This window comes from Bombus terrestris, chromosome 2 (assembly GCF_910591885.1).
Source record: "Bombus terrestris chromosome 2, iyBomTerr1.2, whole genome shotgun sequence".
NCBI lineage: Eukaryota > Metazoa > Arthropoda > Insecta > Hymenoptera > Apidae > Bombus > Bombus terrestris.
In genome coordinates, this window is record NC_063270.1 from 15,974,409 (window position 1) to 15,989,935 (window position 15,527).

Consider the following 15,527-nt stretch of genomic DNA (forward strand, 5'->3'; position numbering starts at 1 on the left):
GTAATTATCAAATTAGGCAAATGATAAATTTGGCCATATAGTACGTAATAGAATAAAGAATGTTGAATAATTTATTTTTTTTAATCTTCTCTTCTTTTATTAAACATTATACAATCTTTCCTATCGGTACAACTATCGAAATACGTCGTCTTACTTATAATTTCACATTAGGCAAATCATTAAAATAGAAACTGTTTAACAAGTAAGAGTATGTATAAATTTTTAAGCGCTGCCATCGATGCAGAGTTGCCGATCATCTCGTGTATTTATTATACGACTTTTTGATTTTGATTACTTTTATTAAGAAAAATGAAAAAATAGGCATTTAATGAATATTTGATAAAGTTTAGTAACGGTTTGGAGGCTATTGTTAAAGTAATTACAATAATTCGTACTTAGTACATTGTGGAATGTGCGAGGAGGAGCTACTGTGTTACGCAGCTCTGCATGATGCCATCCGAAAAATACGTAATAAACACGAAGAATTCGTGTCTTATGCATTATCGGGTTAACATTTTACCACTCGACGTAAGATATGAACTGTTTAATTGGAGCAGATTTACGGCTAAACAATATAAATCCGTATTTCTTATTTTTACTCGGTAGCACGTATACGTGGCAACAGAGCAAAGTTGTCTGAGTGCTCTGTCACTTCCTAGTCAAAAGAAATTCTTCGAGCACAAACAATAATATATTTACACTGTTAAAATAGTGAAATACGGTATAACTCGAAAAGAATACTGTCAAATATCCTCTTGATATATTTTAACTGTCTGTCAAGGTATCGGTAGAGAATATTTCTGTGTGCATATTAACGTATCACCAAGCGTCGGTTTATATATATTACATGTGCAACCTGTGTTAAAGTCTTCACGGTTAACATCTTATGAATGTGTCTGGCAACAGATATAATTTCAAGTTTATTAGCAAAGATGCCTCGCATATTAAGTAATTGATTGATCACGGCATGTAAAAAGAATATACACATACATCATCGTATGAATGAATGCGTAAACATATACATACATACTTATTTACGTACACCTATAAAAGTATTGGAATTTACAAACATTTCAGAAATTTAATGAAAATAGAAGTCATTTCTCTCTGTAAGTTTTAATATTATTCTTTACTTTTCTGATTGATGTTATTACATTGATTCATTAAAAATTCTCTTATAAATAATATTTTAATCATCATTGAATAATGAAAATTCTGTTTTATGACAGATTATATTTATGACATTTCTTTTGGTCAAACTTTATTTTAGGTCACCAAAAATTTTTGACTGATTCTTATATTTCCTGATAATATATGACAATGTTTAAAAAGACCAATTTTGGATTTAAGAAATTTAGAATTTGAAAGTTACTTTTGTTTCAAGCGATACATTGGATTCTGTGACAAAACAGTAAATCACAACGTTGAATTTTTAAATAAGCGAGGTTGTGTTTGTATTTAAAGTTTTGGATTGGATTTTGATTAGGTTAGGTTAGGCTTGGGTTAAATCATACTGATTTGATTTGAAAAGTTTCTTAAGTTCAAAATTGATATTTTTGGATTCTATTCATTGAATACTATTAAATAACATAGATATTGGTTAAAATCTTTTGTGCCCTAAAATAGTCTTCTTTTTAAGAAAAATAAAATAAAATAGTATTTGTACTATTTAAATATCTGATATAATCAAGAATATTTTATATCATAAAAAGTAGTCAAGTTCCAAAGGATTTAAATTAATGTGTTTTCTTTTGTCAATACAGGTATATTGTATCTGCTAATGTGTTTATGACTTTTGTACACACAATAAGCTGATGTTGACTATATTTCATGAACCTGATGACAGAGTATTATAAGCTAAAAGAAGAAAGCAGCAAGAATAGTGCTGCTAATGGTGCTTTGGCACTGTTATTATTATCCTCCTAACAACATAATGGAGGAGCCAGCAAAGAAGAAACAACGCATTGAAAATGATGAAGTTGAAAAAGATACATTATCAGATATTGAGCAATTACAGAATAGTCTGTTGACACAATGCTTATGTAATATACCAGAAAGCAGTTTACGTAAACCATTCACTAGTGCAACAGTAGAAGCTGCAGATGGCACTTTTAGATCTTCATTATTATCAGAATGGGAACCTGATCAAACCTTAGAATTTATAAGTACTTTACAACTATTATTTGATTTAGCCATTAAACAAAATGTTAGAGGTATTATGTGCAGGAGAGTAGTAGATGTTTGTGATGCGCTGGCGCGAAACGAGCATGGCATTATAGATCAAATAATTGACCTATCATGTACAACAAATAAATTTATATCATTTGCTGCTAGCAGAGTTCTTGCATCATTTTTTATTATAACAAAAGAAAATATTGACACAGCATGGTTGGAAAGATTAACACAGTCTTTAGTAAATACTCATTCTCCAAGCCAAATGCTATTTACTTTGGATGTTGTAAAAAGAGTTGTGGAACACAAGGACTGCAGTATCCATCCTCTTGAAGATACAGACAGTATAGTGCCACCATCTCATTGTAATACAATATCAATTGCTGATACAGAAAGTTTTGATAGTACACCAGTAAAAGCAATGTGTGTCAAAGCATTGGAATCTAAATGGACTATACTAGTATCAAAATTTGATGCTATTTTAAGTTCATATACGCCACAACATGAATCAGCTGTCATTACATTTCTTGATTTGTGGGAATCCATCATTTCTGTTAAAGCCAATTTATCTGTTATTGATACCAAACTTTTTTATTCTCAATTAGACAACCTGGTTGTACTTTTAAATGCCAATGTTCCTGGTGTGATTTGGAGACATCTTCTTGGGTTATTTAATGAAGTATTGTGTTATGGAAGTACTTTGGCCTTACAAGATGTATTGCCAGATGAGCCTTGTTCTCTTGCACATTTAATTGTAAGAGCTGTAAAAGATTGGAGATTATTGGATGCTCTACCGTATCGACATGGTTCTGGAAGATTTGGAGGAGGATCTGGTGAAGGTGATCGTCCTCTTCTGCAAAAAATAGTGCTTTTAGTTTTAAAAAGTGTTGCTGTGACAGTTAAAGAGACACGTAGCGATTCTAGTGACTCTTCCTTGGGTTCTGAAGCAGAAGATCTTGATGCTGATATGGCAGTTATTGAGAGGAGCATTAGAGAAGTTCTAAGACAACTTGATCAGTGTGTTAAGACATTAATGCCATTTCATCCTGAAATGCCTTTATCACAGTGGGTTGTACAAATGTTTCATGATCAAGATGATTTTTTAATTGAAGGCATGGTATGTTGTTTAGATGTAGCTGTTGGTTTATTTTATAGAGGACCTCCACAAAATGATCTTGGTCATATGCTTAGTCCAACTTTAACTTTCATACAATTTATACATGCTGTATCACATGATCCAGATGTTTTATTAGATTTACTTGTCAGTAATGAGACCTGTTTCTTATTATACTTATTGAGATTTTTGAAATATGTTAAAAGAAATTGGACAGAATTTGTCTCTTGCTGTGGAAGAGAATTAGATGATACCATGACAATATTGATAAGACTTCGTTTAGCAATTGATAGATTAGTATCAAAAGATTTGTTTCCTTATAACATAAATCCAGTTCTACGTTTGCTAGAAAAGTGTGAATCCTTCTATGAAGGAAATATAGACAACTAATTATTATTTGATTGCATGATGAGACTCAAAATTTCAATTCACTAGATGTACAAATTGTAAGAATGAAAGCTTTGACATCTGGCTTATTTTATCAGTCAGAAAGTAATACAAAATTGTATAATCTTATTAACTTCATTTTTATAAATGACTGACTTATACTACTGTCTTTTGTAGTATTAAATATTTAGAATAATATTAAAAGACACAGAAAAAACATTTCTATTTATTATATTTAGCAAAATTTTATTCATTCAGAATTATTGTTGAAGTTTTACACAAGAATTATTTTTTGCATTTCATGGTTGAAGTATAAATGGATAAAAGTAGTACAAAGATTAGCTAAAATTATATGCTTCACAATGAAATTGCACTTTTATGGTGCTATGAAAACATATTTGCCAAAGCACCATTGGAAATAAATTTAAATGTATACTACTAGAATAATATTTATATCTATATATAAAGGTTAAATGTACAATTTGCCAGTCAAATAGAATTATGTAAGTTGAATCCTCTAATGTGCACTACTAAATATGTATAAAGATATACTTTTTTGTACATTACAAAACTAAACTCACAAAAGAGTATATTATATTCTGGTATAAAGATTTTTATAAAATGCATTTGAAAAATGCATAATATAAAAATCTTTTAAAAGAACGATATAAATAAATTATATCAACACATTAGATTATAAAATTAACTTTGAAATTTTGTGCCAGAGGCATAATAAAATATTTAATTGTATTAAATCAAAATCTATAACATTTGTTTGTTTAACAATAAGAAATCTGTAACAGAATTCTAGGACACCTCTGTTATATCCACGTACTTAAATACAGGTGTAAAATTAAATAATGTTTATTAAAATGAAAGACATTGTCATATTGTCATGATTTATTAACAATGTATAAATAATAATGTTGTAAAATATTACAAATATACAAATGTAAAGTTACTGGCAATGTAAATGCAGTTATTGACATTTAAAGCTATGCCAGTATTAATAAATTATTATACAAATGGCAATGATTGTTCCTATAAGTTAAAGTTAAGAACAATATTTGCCATTGTTGTTTTGGAATTCTCTACAAATTAAAGTATTTGTATATATTAATTGTAATGTTAATTATGCATACCTTAAAATTATCTTTGTAAGTATGGTACATGTAATACACTAAAAATCTACATATTTTTACTTTTATAATCATGATCTAATTTTATTTATCATTTCCCTTTGTAGATTTTTTACTAGTATTCACAACTTACATATGTATAATGTAAAATATAAAAAATAATAAATTATAAACATGTATTGAAATGTTAGTAATGATCGGAACAAAAGTTAAGTGTAACTATGAAATTACAAACACGATTATTGGATACTCTACATACTTATATATTAGTTTAATGTATTCTAATACATATGTATATGTATGTCTTTATGCTAGTGTACAATCCACAAATTTGCGAAAATATTACAGAATTTAGGATGAATTACAGATTACTTAATAGTAATGTTTGAAATTTAAAGTACATGTTCCAACATCCAGAAGAAATTTTATAAAGACATAGAATGTTTGCGCATTAAAGGACTTATGTATATTAACATAAAATTCACGGGAAAAAGAAGTTAAATATAATTCAAATATCGGGACTCAAACAAAATAAAATTAAAGAAACACGTTATATACATATGTAAAACGTCGGAGCACCCCTTCGGGAAAGAATTTTTAATAAATAGTAGAGATTGCCAATTAGCAAGACAAAATTTCGGTCAGTTAGCAAGGCAGCACTTTACATAATTCTACGTACCTATGCATGTGTTGTAATTTTAGGACATTTTCTGACTGCAATGCTGCAAAATCATACCAGATTACATATATTCGTTCTTTTTATTTAAAAAAAATTATAATAAATAATTATTTTGTTTTAAAATGAAACATTTCAATAAAGATATAAACCTTACATTTCTGTGACTTTATCGAAAGCTGTATTATATTTTACAATTGAATTATATTACACAATTATGTGCCTATTGTTACTTAACATTGTTCAGGACATATGAATAGATAAAATTATTTAAAAGAGTCAGTTTTCAAAGGAAATATCTCATTTCTTTGATAGTGTTAGGTAATATTTCAATTTTTGCGGACAATTCAAATCTACAAAATTAGAGAATTCAAAATAGAACTTACCGCACAGAAGATTTAAGCACAAACAATATCATATATATGTACATCTTATACATATATCTTATCCTACCTATACTATTACCTATAATACATCTACAATTTATAATTTCATACATATACGTATATACCTCACGTGTTCCTACACACCTCATATTAGAGTCTGCCACATTGACAGTATATACGGCAAAGAAAGGTATTGTGTTTAATTTGTTAATATTTTTTTGTAAGTATGTATCATTTTGGTTTCATTAGAAGATTTTATGTTTCGGTAACAATTACTTGTTTTATTCGATTAAAGGTTTTGCCAAAATGGAACTTAAATTACTGGAGAGGATGAAAAAACTTGGGTATGTAATTTGAGGTTATAATATTGAACGTTAATCTATTAACTGCCAATATTTTTTCGAAATTATATAATTTTATAAATGTTTCGGCGATTTTTAATGACTTAAAATAAAAAATGTTTAATGGATATCGTGATTAATATTAATTAGAATTTTTATGATCTTGAAATAAAAATAATGGCAGTTAATGAATTAATATTAAAACTATACGATATTTAAAGGAAATTTGTTATTTACGTACATTTATTTAACTTTAATTGAACATACAAAGTTACTAATATGATGTATTACTTATAATTACATATTTAACATAAATTTTATTAATTATGTTATCTGATAAATTATTTTATTTTATAGGTACAATGGTCAATTGACAGATCCCAATAAGTTTAAGGACGCTGTAAAACAAGGTCCAAAATCTCCAGAATTTACAAAGCTTGTAGCATGGTTAGCAGATGAGATTGCAATACTCAATGATATTGATGAAACTATTCATGCCATAATGTCTCCGGATGATTCTAGTTCTTTCCTCTTAGAGTTAAGCTGTTTTCTTAAGGAATTAGGATGTATGAATGAGAGATTAATGACTGGTAATGTTAATGCAAGATTAGCAACTGAACAAGATAGGTACATTTTGTTAGATTTTTTAGGAGCAGAATTAAAAACTTGCAGATTATTAGAATTTAGGAAGCATAAAAGTTCAAATTCCATGGCTGTTGTTGTTGTAAGTTACCATTGTCAAAGTAGGACAAAAATATATAAATGATATAGTTTTATTAATGATGGTTTGTATATATACCCTATGTAGGAAGAGAGTGACACAGCTAAAGATCTTAAAGATATGTCAATAGCTTTAAATTTTGAAAGGCCACCAAATGATATCACTTCTGAGAAACTTTTTACAAGACTGCAAAATAAATTGACTGAAGTGTTAAAAACAGCTCCTTCTGAGCTTGTAGGCCAACCATTAATTAGTCATCAATTCTCAGAAGCAGATTGGAATGATCTTCAACATTTACAACAAGAGTTACATGATGAATACAGAATGCGCCGTGATATGTTGCTCAAGAGGCTTGATGTAACAGTACAATCTTTTCTAGTAAGTATACATAGTTATTTTTAAGATAAAGTCACAAAAGCTATTTATATTTATGTATAATTTAAAAAAACATATGATTTCTATTTTCAAACATAGTGGTCAGACAAAGTAAAAGCTCAAGAGGCTGAGTTAAATAGACAATATGAAGAAACTAGGAAACTTTTGAATGCAGAACCAGATATTACATTTGCTGATTTATTAGCAGCAAGAGATGATATTGCATTAATGGAGAAAACAAGCAACGCAAGTGTTAGGAAAAATACTCAAAGTGAAATTAATAGAGTTATTATAGGAGAGGTACCAGACAGAGGTGGAAGACCATATGAACAGGAACCACCACCACCCGAAATGCCACCTTGGCAAAAGGATAGAGTACCTGGACCTTTAACTTCTGGGTAAGATAAAGTAAAAAAAAATACGTTTTGGTAAGATAATTCGAAATGAATATATATACTTTTATATTATAGCGGAGGTCGAGGAGGTGGTAGAGGTGGTGGGCGTGGAGGTGGCAATTTTCAAAATTCTAATTCTTACACCAGTGATAATAGAAATTCATATAGCAGTAATACTGGTTATGTAGACACTGGATATCAGGGTTCCAATTATGCTTCTAATAGTGGTGCATATGGAGGAAAGCAAGGAGGAGGATATGGAGGAGGTCAAGGAGGTGGTTATGGAGGAGGAGGTCAAGGAGGTGGTTACGGAGGAGGAGGCCAAGGAGGTGGTTACGGAGGAGGAGGCCAAGGAGGTGGTTATGGAGGAGGAGGTCAAGGAGGTGGTTATGGAGGAGGCGGTTACGGAGGAGGAGGTCAAGGAGGTGGTTATGGAGGTGGAGGCCAAGGGGGTGGTTACGGAGGAGGAGGCCAAGGAGGTGGTTACGGAGGAGGAGGCCAAGGGGGTGGTTATGGAGGAGGAAGCCAAGGAAGCGGTTACGGAGGAGGAGGCCAAGGAGGTGGTTACGGAGGAGGAGGCAAAGGAGGTGCATATGGAGGAGGGCATGGTGGCAGCTATGGTGGACAAGGAGGTGGTTATGGAGGCGGTGGAAATAATACTTACGGCGGAGATAACAGAGATGGAGGTAATTAATTGAAAAGTATAAATAATAAAAGTGAAAATGTATATATAAGTAAATATAGTAATTTTATAATAATGTTTCATATAAATTTTATAAAGAATTTTAATTGAATTATTGATTAATAATCAATTTATTCAGGATACAAATCTGAATATAAAGGCGGACAACAGTATCAAAGAGGAGGTAGTGGTAAAGGAAGAGGAGGTAGAGTTCAGGGAGGCTGGAATCAGGGTGGCGCCAATTCTGGAACAGATAACTATCAGCGTGGTGGATATAATCGCGGAGGAAGTCGAGGAGGACGACAATACTAAAATATTTTATGTAAAATATTATTCTTATGCTTATAATAGTAATAGCAAAAAATATTTACATCACAGAGCATAATAATTAATATGAATGAATTTTTATATAACATATAATTGTTTAATTTATATTATATTTTTAAATATTATGTGAATTGAAAATATTAATTCTAAACTAAAAATGAATTAGAAACATTGATACTATTTTTGTAAGATAAATTATTTACTCTTATAGAATTATAATAATTGTTATATTCTACTTTAGAATACTTTACTGTGTTCTGAATGTTAATTTTGGCTATGTATTTGTATTTGGATTTTGTAAATATGCACTTTTTTTGTACAATGAAGAAATGACAGATGTGTTGAAATTAAGTCGTATAATGTAATGATGTGAAGAGATTAATTGATCGATTAAAATATTTAATTGCATAAAATACTTACTAAATATATATTATGATTGCATATCAATAATTTATATTTGAATGTATATGAATATTTATATATATATATATATATATATATAACGCGTATAACAAGTGGCTTAATTTTTTTATTTTCTTGATTTCTTGATAATTTATCAATTAATTAATCTGTAACTGTAATCTGTAAAAGCAGGATTATTACACTGCGAAAATCTATTAAAAAGTTAATCGTACTCGGATTTTTCTGTTAGTTACAATTAGAACATTGATATAGTGCACTTTGCAGAAGTAGAATGATACCTTCTATATTGCTTTTGGTTCATGATTCAGTGTTTTATCAGCCGTCTACAAATTACACGGGTTTAGATATATGGCAAAACAAAATGCCGATGTGCGTTTTCTGGTTGAATCGTTGTACTTATTTTGCTTTATTCACCTGGAAAAATAAAAAATTCTGCCATACGGAAATATTAAATTTAATATTGGTTTGATTTAATATGTTGATATCTCGCGTAATCTACGTCATAGTTTACACCTGCAATCTATGTATGTGTCATATGACTTATGAAGATCAGTGTTTTGCATGTTCAAGTGTTATTTTTTTATGAGTACTGTTATCGACCAGAACAAAAGAATGATGATATGTATCCCCAAGAAATGACACAATTACAAAATACTTGATCGACTGATTCATTCACGGTACTTCTTATCAATTAGGTACTTTTAACCGAACGTACATATAAAAGCTTATTGTTAGCGTTATTTCTTAGTGGAACTTGTTTAAATTATAATTTGACAGAAAATTATAAAGATACATCATTTATATTTGTGTATATTAACTAATAATTAAATATATAAAAATAATAAAAATTTGATAAATATTGGATGCTTTTATTGTGAATTGGAATGCAAAATGTTTTAAGTAAATTTACTTATTATGAATAATTTTTATTTCAATTTTGTGTGTAAGGTTTTTGAAGAAAATTTCATACATAAATTACAACTATTCATAAAAAGAAAAAATGTCAGGGGGAGAACGAAAGAAACGTGCTTGTGACAAAGGACAAGGTTGGGAAGAGGCTGGTGCTGAATTTTATCAGGAAAGTTACCCCGCAGCAATTGAAGCAGATTTACAACAAGCATTACAAAGAGATCCTTCTCATATAGCCACTTTACTACCAAGTAAAAAGTCTCGCGTTGGTAAGTTTATGAATAATAGACTTTGTACATAAAAAAATATTGCATGCTTAATATTTTGATATTAATACCAGTTAATGTTATTTGTTCTTGTTATTTGATATAGCAACTGCCAAACGAATACGTAATGATACTAAAACAACATTAAGGAGGCGTACTAGTACAAGATCTCGAGGTACAACTACATCAAGACGTATGTCAACAAATATTCATGATGCAGCAGTGTCTATGTTACCAGATTTATCTGAAAATTTATCTAATGAAGAACGTACTTGGGAAGAAATAATGCAAATCAAAGCTATGCCTGTGTGTATGGCACAGAAAATACAACTAAAGAATCAGTTACAAGTATGTTAATGATAACATTAATCAAATTAATAGAATTATTAATAGAATTTAAAACTGTTATATATCTGTTTATATGTATATTTCAGAGTGCTACAAAATTAAGATTACAAGGTTTTGAGCAATTGAAATGGCAACGAAGGAAAGCTTGGCAACAATTTCGTATCAGAATGAAGGAAGCATATTCGAAAATGGAATTATGGAATGATAGTCTTAAAACGATTGGTGGGAATTTTGGAATGGGAGTTGTTGCATACTTTTTATTCATCAAATGGTTATTATATCTTAATATTCTTTTATTTATAATTATATTTTCATTTATTGTGTTACCTGCAATATTATTGGATATGCCAGAAGATGAGTCATGCATAAATTCTAATAATAGTAGTAGTATATCTTGTTGTTCAGAGTTATATTGGAACATAACTCAAGAAAGTAGTAGTATAACAGATATTTTTCAGGGCACTGGTATATTAGAATATACTTTATTGTTTTACGGTGCATATAGTCATATGACTTATGATACTTCTGGTATATTTTTTAATTTACCATTATCCTATATTTCTGCAACTGTTGGTGTATTTATTTTTAGTTTAATAGCTATTGTTAAGTCAGCTGCTAAAAGTTTTAAACAGAGGGTAGTCGAAAATGAAGGCCAGTTTTATCAATATTGTAATTTAGTTTTTGGTGGTTGGGATTACTGTATACATAATGAAAAGTCTGCAGCTGTAAAGCATAAAGCATTATACAATGAAATGAAAGCATTTTTAGAAGCTGAGAGACTAGAAGAAGAAAGACAAAATCGAACGAGAGAAGAAACAACAAAATTGTTTCTCATGCGTTTCTTTATTAATTTAATAGTTCTAGTAGTGTTATGTGGTTCTGGTGTATTGATTTATCATATATTTGAATTTTCTTTCGATCAAGTTTCACCACAAGTCAATGAAACATACGACTTGCAATCTTTATCCTTGAATAAAATTGCTTACTTATTTTTTGAATTTCTTCCGTACGTATGTATCGTTGCTTTAAATCTTGCAGTACCATTCCTATTTCGATATCTAGTCTCTTTAGAAAATTATAGTCCTTCATTTGTTATACGCATAACTCTTTTACGAACTGTATTTCTACGACTTTCTTCTTTCATTGTTCTACTCACATCATTTTATAGACTAATTGTAACGGAGGTAACGTATAATAAATGTACTGCTGATAGACGACCACTGTGCTGGGAAACATTTGTAGGACAACAGTTCTTCAAACTCTATATTACAGATCTTTTTCTTCAACTTTTCATGACATTTTTTGTCAATTTTCCCAGGTCATTAATAGCAAAACATACGGAAAACAAAGTATTACGTTTTTTCGGAGAACAAGAATTTGATTTACCTAAGCATGTGTTAGATGTTGTTTATTTGCAAACTATCTGTTGGCTTGGTTTCTTTTATGCACCTTTATTACCATTAATTGCAATATTTGGTACTTTTGTACTGTTCTATATAAAAAAATTTGCTTGTTTAGTAAACAGTACCCCATCAAGTAAAGTTTACAGAGCAAGTAAATCGAATGCATTTTTTATGTTGATTCTATTGATCTCTTTTATTTTATCTACAGTCCCAATTGGTTACTCTATTGCAGAAATAGTGCCATCAAAATCTTGTGGACCATTTAGAGGTTTCAAGTCTGTATGGTCATTATTAATTGTGATGTTTGCAGAATTTCCTTATTGGCTTCAATCTATTTTATACTTCCTTGGTACTGCTGGATTTGGTGTACCAGCTTTTGTTATTCTTACTTTACTTTTATATTATTATTATGCTGTATCAATAGCAAACAAACACATGGTTACAGTTTTAAAGAATCAATTAGTGCTGGAAGGTCATGATAAACAGTTCTTACTTAACAGATTGAGTGCATTTATTAAACAACAACAAGATCAGAACAAGTATCATCAAGAGCAAACAAATGAGTTAGGTACATTCTCATAATCAGTATTATGAAAGTCAAAATAATTTTTATATAATAATTTTTAAAATGCACAGATTTAATAAGTGTTTTATATAGTCATATGTGAACTGTACAAAAGTTATAGTAATTTGACTAATTTACAATTACTTTTTATATGATAATAGAATTGTTCATTTCATTTTTTAAAATATACATTGAGCTATATAATGGTATTTAAAATACTATATGGTTTTCAACTAAAAGATATCTAGGAAAACTATTATATTTATTACAAAATATTTTTTCTTAAATTTATTCAGTTATTGAATTTGAATAATTAAACAATTTTAAGTAAGTTACAAAAATAATACTTAAAAATCAGGGTACAAATTAAGAACCGTGCAATAGTAGAAGTCACAGATTGTTTACTATGTATATCTAGTTTTAGTAACAGTAAGAAGGGCTAAGATGCATACACAGTATAGTAATAGTAGTGATAAGGACACCTTTCCTTTTTAGAGTTTTTATAAAATACAAGACAAAATAATGTGATTGGTTTTTTTGTAGTAATACAAAATATCACACACAAACCTACTTTTTAATTTTATAAATAAGTATTAGGGTGCTTTTGCTAAAATGAAGTGAAGTGATATATGATGGACCTATTTTTAGATTAGCTGGGTATTAGAAGTATGATGCAGTTGTAAATAGGTTGTGTAGACTGATCAGGAAATCCTTAATAATAAGAATACATTTTATAGTAATTTATTACTTACATACCAAAGTATTTATTAACTAAAAATGCTTTAATTTATATGAAAAATTTATGTTTCTATAAATCTTATTTTTTATTGTTTTTGTTTTTAATTTTATCATATTTTAGCAGTAATTTTATAATATTTATTTTATGTGTTTAGATATTTAGTATATTTAAGATTTCTTTTAATATAAACATTTATGAATGTGTCTAATTTTTTAATATTAATTGTTTTATAATTAAAAAAAAAACTTCTTTTGCCTTTAATACTGCCAATGTACATGAAACTAGAACTAGTTTAACTTTTCTATCTATATACATATATGCATGTATAAAAAAACTCTATTAGAAACTGTGCATGTATTTCTTACAAATATTCATTCCAAAACTGCCAACTTATGTTAAATAGTCTTTAAAAAACATTTTATATGAATTTTATACAAACAAGATCATAAACAAACAGCTGCATATGAATGTCACATTGAATATAACTTTAACAAAGGATTATATTGCACTGATTATAAATTTATAAGTAACAGTCTATTTCGCTGATGTCATTATAAGCAGTATTAAAAATACTATAATATATTACACTCAGTAGTATTATATATGTGTAATAAGAAAAGATTTTCTGTGCTAACAAAAAGGTAGTAAATGCTTTCATCTTCCCTCATTGCAACTTTTATATATTTATAAAAATAAGAAAATGACTTACAAATATACTATTTATCTTGTAAAAGACTGCACATTTTTGAAACAGCTTTCCTAAATAAACCAAAAATTATTTGCTATGTTTACAATATGTCATAAGGAATTATAAGTTGTTTGTTATGTATGACAAAAATATATGCTCATGATATAATATGGTTAATAAACTACAACATATATAAAATATACAAAATATATTTATTTTTATCTTTGTATTAAAATAGTACAATCTGTATAATCCATTGAATGTATAACATGTATTTTGAATTATGTTAAGATTTACTTTTAATTATGATTCTGTAGAATGTAGCTATGGAAGAAATATAATTAAATATTTATTATATTCTACAAACTACAATGAAGTTTTATTTTTTATTTAACAACTTACTGCTTCAGCAATATCGATCCAATCCATAGCAGCTGCTAAACCATCATTTTTTGATGGCAATTTATCATAATTCCAGTATGTAAACTGAGAGAAAGCTCCCGTGAAGTATAAATTACGTTCAACATGTTCTACTTCTGGTTTTTTATGTTCAATAAATGTAATACCTTTGTATCCAGATGGTAGCGTTATCTTTTTTCCTTGAAGTGGATATCCACGAAATGAAGAGTTATAAACTATATATAAACAAGGATAATTCTTATTTTTTAATCTTAAATATTAAATGTTAATGTGATTAAAGCAATATTATTTGCGGAAAAAGATATGCATACAAACATGCAAGTATATTTATCGATAATTAATTCAAATTGAATGAACTTACCTTTATCGTCTACTTCACGAATGTAAGGTGTAAAATAAGTAGAAACGTTCGCGGGCTCATCGCCATAAATTTTGCATGGCATTAAATGTAATACACTTTGTTTTTCCTTGGACAAATCATGATTCATATGTAAACGAATAGCCATGTTTAAACGGAAGTATCGCGTTTTATTTTGGCGGGAACATATTCAATCTATACAGATATCTCTCTTATTAATTTCGACTTTTTAAAATATATCGTTTACATATCTACAAACTGTACGATTAACAACGACAATTGATAATAGCAATTACAATGAAGTGCCTAAATTTCTATGAAATTTTTATAATAATTTTATTATTCATATACCAAGATGCAAATGTGCTAAGTGTAGTTTTACTCTTTTGGAATTTATCTTATTATGTCAAATTACTAAGAAATTTCTGAATTTAGAGCGGCTATAAAATTACATACAGCATATCTTTGTAATGATTTCAATATTCATATATCAAAATGTAAATAAGATAAAAAGAGTTCCAGTCTTTTTGGATTTATTTTATTATGTATAATTAAGAAATTTTAGAACTTAAAGTAACTTAGAAATTATTTGCAGAATATGATGAACATAAGATGTATAGTGGGGATGGTCCCCACCTTTCCCGAAATGAAGGGAGTAGGGAGGAAAATTTACCACCGTGGTGCGACGCGCAC

The 15,527-nt window shown here is 28.7% G+C and overlaps 4 protein-coding genes across 7 annotated transcripts; 3 read left to right on the forward strand and 1 right to left on the reverse strand.

The window, feature by feature from the left end:
- The first annotated feature begins 114 nt into the window (after positions 1–114).
- On the forward strand, positions 115–5,644 carry LOC100647720 (protein lines). The gene is made up of 2 exons (XM_003393880.4): positions 115–1,109; positions 1,764–5,644. Exon 2 carries the CDS (start codon positions 1,892–1,894, stop codon positions 3,674–3,676), a length of 1,785 nt encoding a protein of 594 aa, XP_003393928.1. The 5' UTR covers positions 115–1,109; positions 1,764–1,891; the 3' UTR covers positions 3,677–5,644.
- A 336-nt stretch (positions 5,645–5,980) lies between these two features.
- On the forward strand, positions 5,981–9,130 carry LOC100647606 (protein FAM98B). 3 transcript variants are annotated; one of them, XM_012320234.3, is made up of 7 exons: positions 5,981–6,064; positions 6,170–6,218; positions 6,573–6,939; positions 7,024–7,314; positions 7,411–7,709; positions 7,782–8,392; positions 8,528–9,130. In XM_012320234.3, the coding sequence occupies exons 2-7, from the start codon at positions 6,181–6,183 to the stop codon at positions 8,698–8,700; spliced, it is 1,779 nt and encodes a 592-aa protein (XP_012175624.2). In that variant the 5' UTR covers positions 5,981–6,064; positions 6,170–6,180; the 3' UTR covers positions 8,701–9,130. The 3 variants fall into 3 exon arrangements, with proteins under 3 accessions (XP_012175624.2, XP_048268613.1, XP_048268616.1); XM_048412656.1 differs by having other exon boundaries at positions 5,993–6,094; XM_048412659.1 differs by lacking the exon at positions 5,981–6,064 and adding an exon at positions 6,074–6,098.
- Positions 9,131–9,233: 103 nt separating this feature from the next.
- Positions 9,234–14,256, forward strand: LOC100647926 (transmembrane channel-like protein 7). 2 transcript variants are annotated; one of them, XM_012320235.3, is made up of 4 exons: positions 9,234–9,833; positions 10,087–10,316; positions 10,420–10,661; positions 10,748–14,256. In XM_012320235.3, exons 2-4 carry the CDS (start codon positions 10,139–10,141, stop codon positions 12,644–12,646), a joined length of 2,319 nt encoding a protein of 772 aa, XP_012175625.1. In that variant the 5' UTR covers positions 9,234–9,833; positions 10,087–10,138; the 3' UTR covers positions 12,647–14,256. The 2 variants fall into 2 exon arrangements, with proteins under 2 accessions (XP_012175625.1, XP_003393929.1); XM_003393881.4 differs by having other exon boundaries at positions 9,234–9,815.
- Positions 14,250–15,017, reverse strand: LOC100648047 (ribonuclease H2 subunit C). Its single transcript, XM_003393882.3, has 3 exons — positions 14,838–15,017; positions 14,459–14,691; positions 14,250–14,380 (listed from the first exon to the last, which is right to left on the reverse strand). The coding sequence occupies exons 1-3, from the start codon at positions 14,980–14,982 to the stop codon at positions 14,360–14,362; spliced, it is 399 nt and encodes a 132-aa protein (XP_003393930.1). The 5' UTR covers positions 14,983–15,017; the 3' UTR covers positions 14,250–14,359.
- Positions 15,018–15,527: the final 510 nt, after the last annotated feature.

Excerpts from the sequence above, each read along its gene's own strand:
- LOC100647720 (XM_003393880.4), top strand. The coding sequence starts at position 1,892 with ATGGTGCTTTGGCACTGTTATTATTATCCTCCTAACAACATAATGGAG.
- LOC100647606 (XM_012320234.3), top strand. The coding sequence starts at position 6,181 with ATGGAACTTAAATTACTGGAGAGGATGAAAAAACTTGG. Across the intron at positions 7,710-7,781 it reads CCTGGACCTTTAACTTCTGG|CGGAGGTCGAGGAGGTGGTA; the intron begins GTAAGATAAAGT and ends TTTATATTATAG. Across the intron at positions 8,393-8,527 it reads CGGAGATAACAGAGATGGAG|GATACAAATCTGAATATAAA; the intron begins GTAATTAATTGA and ends CAATTTATTCAG.
- LOC100647926 (XM_012320235.3), top strand. The coding sequence starts at position 10,139 with ATGTCAGGGGGAGAACGAAAGAAACGTGCTTGTGACAAAGGACAAGGT. Across the intron at positions 10,317-10,419 it reads AAGTAAAAAGTCTCGCGTTG|CAACTGCCAAACGAATACGT; the intron begins GTAAGTTTATGA and ends TATTTGATATAG. Across the intron at positions 10,662-10,747 it reads AACTAAAGAATCAGTTACAA|AGTGCTACAAAATTAAGATT; the intron begins GTATGTTAATGA and ends TGTATATTTCAG.
- LOC100648047 (XM_003393882.3), bottom strand. The coding sequence starts at position 14,982 with ATGGCTATTCGTTTACATATGAATCATGATTTGTCCAAGGAAAAACAA. Across the intron at positions 14,692-14,837 it reads TCGTGAAGTAGACGATAAAG|TTTATAACTCTTCATTTCGT; the intron begins GTAAGTTCATTC and ends GTTTATATATAG. Across the intron at positions 14,381-14,458 it reads GGATCGATATTGCTGAAGCA|CTACATTCTACAGAATCATA; the intron begins GTAAGTTGTTAA and ends TTTCTTCCATAG.